At 42.6% G+C, this 13016-nt stretch overlaps 1 protein-coding gene across 1 annotated transcript in view; it reads left to right on the forward strand.

Annotated features, from left to right (window-relative positions):
• The window catches only part of lrmp (lymphoid-restricted membrane protein), a 40993-nt gene that overhangs the window by 19753 nt on the left and 8224 nt on the right, over positions 1-13016 (forward strand). Inside the window, exons 20-29 of the mRNA XM_071900488.2 lie at positions 2879-2978; positions 3899-4070; positions 5743-5836; positions 8318-8364; positions 8722-8807; positions 9053-9276; positions 10299-10383; positions 10520-10574; positions 10699-10726; positions 11554-11694. Of these exons, the coding sequence (XP_071756589.2) occupies positions 2879-2978; positions 3899-4070; positions 5743-5836; positions 8318-8364; positions 8722-8807; positions 9053-9276; positions 10299-10383; positions 10520-10574; positions 10699-10726; positions 11554-11694 (1032 nt within the window). The remainder of the gene's footprint in view (positions 1-2878; positions 2979-3898; positions 4071-5742; positions 5837-8317; positions 8365-8721; positions 8808-9052; positions 9277-10298; positions 10384-10519; positions 10575-10698; positions 10727-11553; positions 11695-13016) is intronic.

Consider the following 13016-nt stretch of genomic DNA (forward strand, 5'->3'; position numbering starts at 1 on the left):
CTAAATGATTTCTCACATAAAAGTACAGTTTTTATGATGGAGGGATGCGGTGTGTGTTCAAGGTGCGCGCCACGTTTTGAGTTTAAACCTGGATGTGACCTTTGTTGTGTTTCATCTCTTCTCTCTCCGTCTTTGCTGTCACATTTTACTATATAGTTTCTAATAAAGCAGAAATTAGATAAAAGGCAGGGTTAGACGTAAAAGGCAGTAATGATGGAATATTATTGAAAATATTAGCTTACATGTTCTGGAAGAAGTAATTGGTATGTTTCAAATATTGACTAGTGAACTATAGGAAACAGAATGAAGTCATTGTTATTAGGCATAATTATTGCATCTTGAAGTTCATAAATCTCTTTCCCAGATCGAAAGCTGCATAACTCGTGCAGCTTGGTTGCTCAGCTGAAAGATGATTAATAGAAGCCTAGGAACACATTTTATACAACTTACCCAAACAAATATCCACTGTAAGCCACGCTTTCAGAGGGGAAAAAAAAACTTCAAACATGCATCTTTAACCTCTCTGGAAACCATATGCCCAATTTTAATTTGTGATGGCGAACATGTGAGCATCAGTTTTGGAGGATAAAGCTGTTTTTGACCTTGCGGCGAGAGCCTTGTGCTTGTGGGTAACTACAGTGACTTCAATAACATAATGATGAAAACAACTTTTTAAACCGGTTGCAGCTTCCTGGTTCATGTAAGGACAGATCTAGGATCAGCTTCCATTTCCCGAACACCGAATTCAACTACCGGTTTTGTATTTCCTTGAGAAACACTAGCTGTCAAAAGAAATTGCTGTTGTCATGTGAAAACGTCATGATTTAGGGAATCACCGCCAAATTTAAGGATTTTCCTGTTTTAATTTAATTTGAAGGATTGCATGATCCTCTAGGGTTTGAGAAAATGAAACCCTAGATACACTCAAAAACACATGGCTGGAGAGGTAAAAACAAGGCTGTGGAAGTGAATAACACTCTTCCACCCTCAACAACTGCTGTTGAGTTGCTCTTGAGCAAGGCACTTGATCCCCAGCTGCTCACAGTAGAAGACTGACAATAGAAGACTGTGGTTGCACTGGGCAGCTGCCAGGTGTGAATGTGTGTAACTGTTGTGTGAATCGGGGCGGTGCTGGCAAAGAGACGTGTGCTCAGTTTACTTTCCCTGGATGAACAAAGGTTTTAAAAAAAAAAAATAAAAAAAAAAATGTCCCGTCACGTGCAGATCCTTGCGGTTTTGGGAATATTAGCCGCACGCTTCCTGTGCTGCGGTGGGAAGGAAGCAGGAAGCGGTCACGGTGTCAGGAACCAGGAAGTCCTCTGCTCCCCCGGGCCACGCCCCCCCCCCCCCCCCCTCACTCTGCACAACAGGACGCACGCCAGTCCAGCTCAGAGCGCCGTCCCTTTCTTTTCCTTCCTCACTCTCTCTCTTTTTTTTTTTTCTGGACAGGAACACACTTGTTTGGCTTCACAATCCCATTGCCTTTTTTATTTGAACGTGAAATGACCTGATGACGAAGCGGTTAACGTGCAGATTGTCAACTTGAAGGGGAATTTTAACCATCTGTGTCATTTCATCCCTGTTAACATGAATTTATGCCACAAAATAAGAGTATGACGCCAAAACACAAGTGTCTTTCTGTCCAAATACTTTTGCAGCTCATTATATATTCAACCTCCAGCCTTCCCTCTGACCCTCTCTCTCTCTCGCTCTGTCCCTCTCTCCCCCTCTCTCTCCCCCCCCCCGTCCCTCCCTCTCTCTCCCTCCCTCTCTCTCTTTCTTTCCCTCACTGCCATTTGACTATTTGCCTACCAAATAGCTCTTCACATATTTGCTCCTATCATTATTCATAGCCTCTGGTCACAGAAGCAGCAGTCTTCTCCCTTATATAGAGCGACAGTGATGAACACTTAAAGTCCCGTCGAGGTAAAAGGGAAACGGACTTACTGTTGGTGGCAAAAGAAGGGAACACCAGCCTGCATTCAAAGAAAAATGATTGAAATTGTATGTAAATTCTTCAATCTTTAAGCGAGTTTTAACACGGCGTCCCTATGCAGGTCTGGAAGTCCAGGTCTTGAAAAGTTTTTAGGAATTGCACAAAGTGTCAGTTCCAATATACGTGCATATGATGACACATTTTATGTAGCTGTAAACCCAGTGTCTTTTCACATATTGTGATATTACATGTTATGCAGAATAGTTTTCAGCTATTGAATGATATGGACTAGTTGGCAGTTATTGCCCAGCCACTGTCAGGTATCACTATCTACTGAACAACACCCAAAATCCTCAAATCCAGTCAAGAAATTAAAGAGTAGTCTGGAAAGAGTATGTGTTTTTTAAAAGGTGGAAAATGTGTAGGAACCCAGCGGGCTAAAAGACAACAACAAAGCTTTAGACATCTCAGATATTTTGGCATAAATATCAACTCTCGTTCCACTAAAAACATTGTAGTTTTTGTAGTTTTCTTCTTCTTACTTTAGGTTCACACAGCCCTTGAAGGGTTCTGCAAATTTTATGACCCTAGTGCTTAAGAAACCCATTCAGACGCTCATTTTTGTGTTTTTAAAAGTATATGGATGTCAGTATGAAATTAATGATGTTTGCTTTTGAATTCCTAAAAAGATGCCAATAACTGGAGATGTGTCAGCAATCCCTTACCGATGTTTTGTGCTCTGTCAGCTGTTATATTTTGTCGACTTCCCATGTAACGTCTTATTGGATATTACAATGGTTCTTATTGATTGGTTGTGGGCCTGCTGTTGGTACACGGTTTGTGTGTGTTGCTTATTTGATCTCTTCCCCCTTTTTCTTTGTGAATATTTATCGCTGTGTGTGTGTGTGTGTGTGTGTGTGTGTGTGTGTGTGTTTGTTTCAGGAAGAGGCAAAGGTGGCATTGAACGCCCACTCACAAGCTGTCAGCATTGGACACCAAGAGACGGATGCTCTCTCTGATCCATCCCACTCAGAGAACAGCGGTAAGACCTCCACCTCCCTCCCTCTCTCTCTATTTAATTCTCTCTCTTTCGCTCTCTCGCTCTCTCTCTCTCTCTCTCTCTACTCTCAGCTAGTTGCTTTATGTATGGACAGCTCAGCCAAACAGTGACTCATTTCCTGACTCACTCAGTATGTTTGCTATTTAGAGGAGGCGGACAAGTTATCTGCTCTATCAAAACCCTCAAGAGGAACATTTAAATCAAATTCAGATTTTTATTTTGGTGCTATAGCATTTTTTTTTTTGTAAATCACAGTTGCATTGCTGCTTTGCAGTATCATGTTTAATCATATAAGAGTCAATTATTACTTTGTTCATTACAGGAAGAGGAAAAACAATTTCCAACCACTGGTTATTTGAGAAAATATTTTTCTCATGTACAAACATACAAATTTCAATAGCTCATTACCCATATTAACTATAAGCAAAGATATTTTCTCATATATTGCAAAAAAGTGGTTGGAAATTGGTCTTTTTCTTCCAGTAATCCCAAATATATTCAGTAATGTGCTTTGCTTTACAAGTTATTGACAGTGGAAAAACCACAGAATATCCATCAGAATATCAAATATCAAGATAACTTTGCTCCGGTCACATGCAACCTGCAGCTGAATGCAACAAGTTCACGCCCGTTCTCTGGGGGTTGTCAAAAGGCATTCTGGGAAATGTAGGAAATCACTAACTGAAGTAGAATTAGACGAGGCAGGTTGAGGGAAGGAAAGTGGGCACAATTGAAAGGTAATTTGATCACAGGAATGCATTGAACATCACAGATCGATGACATATAACAGTGTAAAATTATCCGAGGGTGGAATTTTCCTTTTAATTTCTAGTAAAACCTGCATAGGCCTGATGTGAAACGGCTTGGTTTTCCTCATCGTCTCGCTTGTCTTGTCTCGCCAGATGCAGCGAAGTCCACACAGTCCCTTCCAGATGGTTCAGCCCACAACCTGACCAACTCACCCGAACTAGACCGAACCGTCACACCGGACATCGCCCCTCCCAGAGCGGCTGAGATGGTTCCACCCAACAGCACCTCACCCGGCCCAGATGAGACCGTTACCCAGAGCGGGAGGTGAGTGGAGAAAATTGAGTGATAAATGTTGTATCAAATGACCAGGCACAGAAAGCAGGTCAACATACCAGACTAGCCCATAATGCAACATGAACGCACCATTTCTGTTTTAGTCATCTTGTTTTGGACCAGGGATGCTTGGTGTACGCTGGTTTGTGGGAACAGCCAATAGGAGCGATTGTTGTAAATCCAGGAGGCTGATCTGTTTTATGTATCTAGACAACTGGGCTGCGTTTGATGCTCCTGAACCTACCGTACCTCCAACCCCATTGTGTACACTCACCGGCCACTTCATTAGGTACATCTGTTCAACTGCTTGTTAACACAAATATCTAATCAGCCAATCACGTGGCAGCAACTCAATTCATTTAGGCATGTAGACATGGTCAAGACGATCTTCTGAAGTTCAAACCAAGCATCAGAATGGGGAAGAAAGGTGATTTAAGTGACTTTGAACGTGGCATGGTTGTTGGTGCCAGACGGGCTGGTTTGAGTAATTCAGAAACTGCTGATCTACTGGGATTTTCACGCACAACCATCTCTAGGGTTTACAGAGAATGATCCGAAAAAGAGAAAATATCCAGTGAGCGGCAGTTCTCTGGGCAAAAATGCCTTGTTGATGGCAGAGGTCAGAGGAGAACGGCCAGACTGGTTTGAGCTGATGGAAAGGCAGCAGTAACTCAGATAACCTCTTTACAACTGTGGTGAGCAGAAAAGCATCTCAGAATGCAACACGTCGAACCTTGAGGCGGATGTCACTTTGGTAGCCGGTTGACACTGAGCTGAAAGCTGATACCTACCCAGTATGAGTAAGGTGTACCTAATGAAGTGGCCGGTGAGTGTATATCTTCTCTTTATTTAGACGGGGGGAAAGCAGAGAAATGTCACTGCAGAGAAAGAAAAGAAGGTTACAAGAAAAGAGGGTTGCATCAAGATAAAAATGGAGAATGCTAAAGGTTACAGACATACTGTCGAGGGGTCACAGTGCAGAAAGCAGAGGCGCTTGATGGCTCACAGTGTGGAAAGCACAGGAGGTTACAGGCATAGGGGCTTTGTCAATACGCATTTTTGTGTGTTCTTGTGTTCTCCATGGTGCTTTTGAATAGACGCATAATATCTACAAGTACAATTGCAAAAAAAAAATTTCTGGATAAAATGAGGATGCATTGGATGGTGAAGTGCCAAGACTCATCATCTCCAAATAGCGCTGTAGTCTATAGTCCCAATATCCTGAATAATTTTCCTATCAGTATAACTATCCATGTCAGATTTGAAGTTGATAGATCTTCTCAACAGCTACAGTAGTCACAGTTTAGGTCATAACTCTGTTCAGCTGCAGGACAGATTTGCCAGTCAAATGGGTTTTTTCCTAGCTGTGGGAGGGGTGTGTGTGTGCATACACTGCACAAGCTAATTAGTATCTCTGCAGCCATACTTTGCATACCCACAGTCCACCTATAGACAGACTAAGGCTGTGCCTCTCCCCCTCTCTCGCTCTCTCTCTCTCTGTCTCTCTCTCATACTGTCACAGTCATTACCACCAGCTGCACCACATCTTGCCAGATAGGCAGAAAGTAAAAAGGGACAGAGAAAGGGTGCAAAAATAAATCAAGAATGAGATAAAACGGATAAGTGTCTGCAACTTGACCTTTGACCTTTCACCTCCGGACAGCCGCCAGCCACCCAGTGAAGACCGCAGAGAAGCAGCAGGAGGAGAGAAAGGAAGAGAGGCCGACTCGACGACGGGAGACATGAGTTTTACCAAGGTCGGTACTAGAGGGGAAGTAGTTTGATGCATACGGGAATACAACTTCCTCTATTTTCTTCAGCCCCCTCTCTTCTCTACTTCCCCTTCCCCTTTTTCGATTCTCTCGCTCTCTCTCTTTCTCTCTCTGTCCCACTTTGGGTTTCTCTCAGCTGACTGAAAGGAGGTGTGTTTTGAAGGGAGGGGGTACAGTGGGCAGGACGGGGGCTAGCTCTCCTTCAGAGGGCCTGAGAGAGGGAGAGAGGGAGTCCTCGTCCCGGGCAGGGAGGAGTGGAGAGGCTCGGCCGGGGGGGCAGGGACTCTAAAATACAGGGGAAAAAAAATATCAGAGCAGAGATTTAGGAGGCTGTTGTTTCTCCGAATACGCAAGACAGCGCCTCAGGGGGTGATGAGATGGGCTATCGACTTCCTGAGCCGTGTTGCCAAAGGAGGCAAGTACAGAATGCTTCATATGTATGGCTTACTAAGGTTCCAGTGATGTTTTAAAGTGTTTTTTTGCAGTAACTTTGCTTATTATCCTTCACACTTGGTTGAACAGATTTTATTTAGTATAAATGCTAAGTAAAAACCAAGAAGATATATAATAAAAATGCCAAACATCAATTAAAAGCAGTGTTAGAGAAGGTAAAAACAATCAAATGTAATGAGCAAAATTATATAAAAGCCTGACTGTAGAAATGTGTTTTTAAGTTTTTTTTGATGAGAAAGATGACTGATTTTGCCAGTCTAAGCTCCTAAAGCAGGACGTCCCAAAGCCTATAGGGAAAGGCCTGGTTACACTGCATCTTTAATGATATATTTCCTTTGTGTGTCAGGACCAATTAGTGTATACAATGAGTAGCTTTGATGTGCGGTCTATACAGTGAGGTTGCTTCATGGTAATTATGCTCAGCCTCATGCTTTGTTGTGTTTTCATGTGTGAACCAAGGCTGTGGGAGGGTTTCTGTTGCCTCACCGGTGTTACGAAGCTGTTTGACCACAGTTGGCTTCATGTCCCGCAGAGAGATTGAGTGACTTGTGTTAGTCCAGTCTCCTGCCTGCCACCCCACTGAGAAATAGTTTCAGAGAGGCAGGAAAGTCGGACACTCGTACTGTGGCTGTGTTCAGCACATAAACAAAATGCTCTGTTAGACTTATCGGAGCCTGGGCATGAAAGTTTTTAGACATATCAAAGTTTTTTGATGATTCAAAGGCAGCTCTTGGATAAGGAGCTGTTTTTTTTTCTTATGGACAAAATAATTTGTGTATATTCAAATAGACCTTGGCTTGTAGTTTGACTTGTAAATGGAAAATGTGTTTTCATTGTCACTTTCCCATACTTACATTAAACATCTAGGAATAGTCCAGTGTTTTGATTCATTCAGTTGAAGATGTTGATTCACTGACCTCAACACTTTTTAGAGTATGTGATAGCTAAATATGAGTTAGAGGTTTGTCTGTGTTGGTAGTGTATGTGACACAAACCTTTATTTGGAGTTAAATTCAGTTATGGAAGCTACAGAGAAGTTATTTTCCATGTTTAAGTAAAAAAAGAAAACCGTAATAACCATACCTACATTAAAAAAATCTGGATTAGGGCATTAATCCTGTTGTCTGTTTTAAAACATATATCTAACAGTTTCATTGTAAAATGAGGTATTCACCGTTAAATAATTAACACCTTCTCTTAGAACATGATTTTGCTGTTCTAAGAGAAGAACGTTGTTGTGGATTATTACTGAATTAACTGGGAAAGAAAAGAGCTTGGCATGCAAAACGGCAACATTTATGAGTAGTCATTCCTACTTTTTAAATATCAAGTACTGAACACTTTAAAAATGGAGATATATTGGAATTTGGAAGTGAAGCTCTTCAAATTATGGCTGATTCTGATACCAATTCATAGTTTTCAGTGTTCTGTGTCTGCATGCTGTTTTTTTATTTATTTAAAATGACTCTGTGACCTGAGGCTGAAGGACAGAAAGTCTTGATAAGTAAGGTATTATTTCTACTGAAATGGTAAAGTAGCTCTGTCCTACTCTGAGCAGTGTCAAACTGCTTATTATGTACACTCATTACACAATATCCCATTGCATAGCTGTGAGCCCTCACCTAGCTACTGTGTGTGTGTGTGTGTGTGTGTGTGTGTGTGCAGGCAGTCCGCCCCCACTACTTAGCACTGTGCCAGTATTAACGTGTTCTGTGAGCACCTTTCTCAACAGCACACACACACACACACACACACACACACAGCTGCAGGGCTCTCCATGAAGCCTCACATTATATAAGGAATCAGCCCAATCTTTCTCATCCACACTTCATAGAGCTTAGATAGCATTTCACTGCCATGGGACAGGTATGTTACGTGTGTGTGTGTGCACACGTCTTTTAATCATTGACAATTTCCTGTAATGTGGGACACAAGAATGCGCTACAAGGCCACCTGTCTTTTTCTCACCCCCTCACCCCCTCCCTCCCTCCCTTTTGCTTCTCTCCATCTCAGAGCCTGAGCCAGGACCAGTCAGCAGACAGAGCATTAGCGGAGGACAGGTGAGTGATTCACTGTTGGCTGTTAGCTCACTAAACCTTTTGAATTCACAGGGTTTCTATACTGCTTCAGTATCCTACATGTCAGTAGTCACTATGCCTGCAGGTTGTGATGATTTCTGCCAAGACCGGCCAAGACAGAACAGTTTTCTCTGCATCAGAAGTGTGAAAGAGCAGTTGTGTTTTTTATTTTTTGAATTTTTTAAGGGACGTTAATGGGTTAGATGAGATTTTGCAGATGTATAGAGGTGTGTGTGTGTGTGTGTGTGTGTGTGTGTGTGTGTGTTAAAGGGATATTAATGGGTTAGATGAGATCTTGCAAATGGTATAGAGTCGTGTAAAAGTGTGTGTGTGTTCCAGCACGAGCCTGCTGCCTGTGTTGGTGGAAGAGGAGGAGGGTGTGCAGGACACAACTGAGGCACCAGCAGTAACGGTCAGCATGGCAGGTAGGAGGAAACACTTCTCTGTGTGTGTGTGTGTGTGTGTGTGTGTGTTTAAGAGAGGAGGAGACACAGTGGGCACTCTTACACACACACACTTGCATGCACCATCCTTGTGTGTATTCATGCGTGGGCGTTTGTTCAATCCCAACTAAAAAAAAAATGTGGCTAGAGATGACGATGCCATTTTGTTGACGCTTTCTTACATCTCTACATTTGGCAAAACAAACACACACCGACTCTCCTTCCAGGGACAGACCGGCACGCCGGTAATGGAGCGACCGCTCTGTCTGGCGGAAGCTCTCCTCAGTCCGCGACCGGACCGACCGTCACGCGCACCGGCCAATCCGGGGGCGGCGTAGAGAGCGCAACCTCCGACCCCAGCCAATCAGAGGACAGTGCTTTAGGGGGGCAGGCGGGCTCAGGAGCCAAGAAGGACTCCCTCTCCCTCCGCGGCAAAAATAAGAGGGAACTGGTAAGAAACTGCCTTGTTCCTGTCTGCTTCTTTATTGATCGTTGAATGATTAATTTCACTTACTGATAAGGATTTTCAGTCATTTAACTGGCTGTTGGAGTTCTTCTGGCACTGCTTAATCAAAGCTAATGATTAGATCAGAGTTATTATAGTGTTGGGTTTTTCATGCATTTTTATTTTTAAGTTTTATTTCAGTTTACTTTTAGTTAGCTTTCAATGTGGTTTGGTAGTTTTTAATTTTTTTTTTTTTTACAAATGTTTAGTTTTTATTTAGTTTTGGTTCTATTTTTAGTATTTTTGGTATTTTTTAAAGGTATAATGGTAGAAGTTCACAACAGGTATTTTGCATGCAACAGGTATTGTGTAATACAAACAATAAACCTGTTACCTTGGAGTAAAAATAGCCAAAACTTTGCCGCCCAAAATTCCTTCATTTTACCCTGCACATAAACAAAAAGAAAACAATACATTTCACTTATGTTTTATTTTAGTTACTTTTACAAATAGTTTTATTTTAGTTTTGTCTTCTTTTTATTTTCATTTCAGTTTTCAGCAGTGTTTTTTTTTTTTAACACCTATTTTATTTCCTTACCTAGGAGTAGATATGATCAAAAGTCAGCTGTGTAGAGAATGAAATGGGCGTCATTTAAAGATTACATTTCTTCATGCCAGTGATGATTGGGCCATTGGTATTTTCCGCCAACATGACATCATGACTATAAAGAAAATGCTGTCTTTCCTGCCGTGTCAGTGTGTGTAAGAGAGAGAGAGAGAGAGAGAGAGAGAGCATACTTTCACTTTTACCTTCACCCAGGATCAGGCTCTCATTCAGAATCAAGGATAGAGGGGCAGCTTGGCATGAACTGCTTAGACTATTGAAAGAGTGAGGGAGGGAGGGAGCGAGTGAAGAGGGCAACATGGACAAGGAGGGCAAAAAGAGAATGGAGGGGTTGGCTTTGAAGGAAGAGAAGGAGGATGAGGAGGAGCAGGGAGAAGGAGTAACGTTTGTCCGCACGCTGCAGGAGCTGTCGCGCAGCATGGAGGCCATCGAGGAGCACAAGGCTCAGGAGGAGCTGAGTGAGAGCAGCGTGGCCACCGAGAAGGAAAGTACGTCTGGTATTTGTATGTTTACGCTGTTAACGTTTATCACGTCTCTTAAATGATAATCCCTTCTGAAGTGAGTGGTTTAAAATGTGCTTTTGGTTCTGGTTCACCTGCTGATCGTCTCCCCGTCTTTCTCTAGCGGAGACGTCGGTGATCTCTGACACCAGCGACTCCTTCAAAGAGGACAGGAACAAGTAACACAGCACATTATTTTAGTTTTATTCTCACAACTAGGGTTAAAATCCATGTTTGTGCCTGTGTGCACATACGACATAAGGCTATTGTCATGAAATCCTAATTGTTCCTTCCTCTTTGCAGCCTGTCACCGACTGACAAGGAGATCGAGGTATGAACACCAGTATATTTTAGAGTTGTGCTAATCTGTGTGTATATGCAATCATTTGTCATTTAAGCCCTTAGCGTATGAAGACGAGTTTTTAGCCAATTTTTAGATCGTTTTTGTAGTGTAAACGGAACAATCTTTTAAACTAGTTACATGCAGCAGTGAGAGAGGATTCAAAAAGCCACATTTCAGCCTGGTTCTCTGTAGCTTGTCCTCTACAGTCTGTATGTGATGTTAATCCTCATCATTTTGTATGCAATGTCAGACTGAGTTGGTCATGCACTGCTATTGTCTCTTATAGATACTTATTAGTATCTAGTAAGTGTGTGCACATCAGAAATACACATACACACACTCATTCTCTCTCTTTCTCTCTCTTAATTACACTCACATGAAAAACATCTGTCCCTGGTTCCAGCATTTGTCTGAGCCTCAGTTGTGCTGTAAGTTAGCACTGTGCATGTGAAGCTATACGCAGTAAAAGTGCATGCATCGCTTTCTAAAATGTAAACCAATCTGATACTCTGGAATATCATGGAAATGTGAGCGGTGTATTCTACCCTGGGAGAAGTCGGGGAGTTTCACAACTTATCTGGTGTAACGTCCCAGCTGTCAGAATTACACACTCTTTGATATGTCAACTTCTGTCTTTCGCAAACAAGCAAATGTGCAAAACAAGACAAGGGAAAAGACAAGCAAGGCGAGGACAAGTGCAACGCTGATGTGTAGAGTTACCAGAATATACTGCTGCATGTGTCTCCAGTGATGTGTCATCGGCAAAAAAAAAAAAGGTGTTGAGTCAAAACGTGTGTCTCTTTCTGTGCTGTCAGACGGAGTTCCAGCGTCTGTCGCTGGGCTTCAAGTGCGACATGTTCACGCTGGAGAAAAGGCTGCGGCTGGAGGAGAGGTCCCGCGACCTGGCAGAGGAGAACGTCCGCAGGGAGGTGTCCAGCTGCCAGGGCCTACTGCAGGTGTGTGTGTGTGTGTGGAGGAGGTTCTGTGAAAGGTGAGGTAGGTGTGTGTGTGTATTTGAGAAATTTTACGTTTACCGACCGGTCTGTGATGCTTTATACCAAAGGAAACCAAAGAGACGAGAGAGGAAAAGATCAAACATTGGTGAGTTCAGCTTTCTCTGCTGCTGTTTAGGACACAGTCTGGATTCCACTCTTTTTCCTGTGGGCAGAGAAGCGTCCAAACCTGACACCAGAATTTCATTTAGGCAAACAGGGCAAATCTACAGGGTCTCAGTTATGGGGAGATTGGACGCTCTTCTCTGTTGCAGCCCCACTTTATGATTTAGACTGATCAGACGGGTGGATTTTTACATAAAACTCTTGCCTAGCGAAGCTTTAATGGTATTTCTGTCTTTATTGAGCAGTATACAGTGGTGACTGACAGCCAAGACAGGAGAGGCTTTGACAATAGATCATTAGTCATTAGTCAGATTTGAGTCTATGATGTTGCAGTTGTCAGTGTCATTCCCTAATTTTTGGACTGGAGTTACTTCAGCCACAGTAATTCAGCATCCAGCATTGATTTGCCGGCAGTTGATGGCAGTGGCAAAGGTTTTTCCCCTCTCACATGATCAAATGAAGGGAAATATCACTTTCAGTCAATTGATCTGCATTGACCTTACTTAATAGATACAGATGTGGGCCAGATCAGACTTCAGGTTTGATGGTCATGCCACTGAACTGTACTGTACTGTCAAACTACAAGTACAGTAAATACAAGCACAGCATGTTGTTGTGGCTTTCTTTAATTGTCTTCCATGTTTGGGCTTCTTGTGTTAAAGCTCTGTACCGGCTCACATGCTTGAGCAAGTTTCAGCCATGCATGCGCCTCTCTCACTAGACTGCGATTGAGACGAGCAAGATGGCTAAGAGACCCTGTCTGTATTAAAGCATCAATCATCTGCACAGAAACAGACCACTTGAAGTTGATCTGACTGCTACCAACTGTACTTGGCAGTTTATTGTGGTTTTATTATTAGGTGCCACAAATAAATGGGCTGGGAGCTGCATGCACCTAGCAAGCTGCACACTAAATACCAGATAAATACCATATGTGCTATCCTGTATCCTATTCTGCAGCCTTCCTACGGACTAAATACAAGACAAAAATATGGACAACACTGCCTAACATAAGGCTGAAAAAGAGTAATTCAGTACATGTGAGTTCTACTGTAAGCAAATAGGTATGCAGATGTAAGTAAGTCAAGAGTGTGAGTGACAAACCCTCTTTAAAATTCTTTTTCCTGTCCAGGCCTAGTCACATTTATTTTCTCTCTCTC

The sequence above is a fragment of the Centroberyx gerrardi genome, chromosome 24 (genome assembly GCF_048128805.1).
Source record: "Centroberyx gerrardi isolate f3 chromosome 24, fCenGer3.hap1.cur.20231027, whole genome shotgun sequence".
Classification (NCBI taxonomy): Eukaryota; Metazoa; Chordata; class Actinopteri; order Beryciformes; family Berycidae; genus Centroberyx; species Centroberyx gerrardi.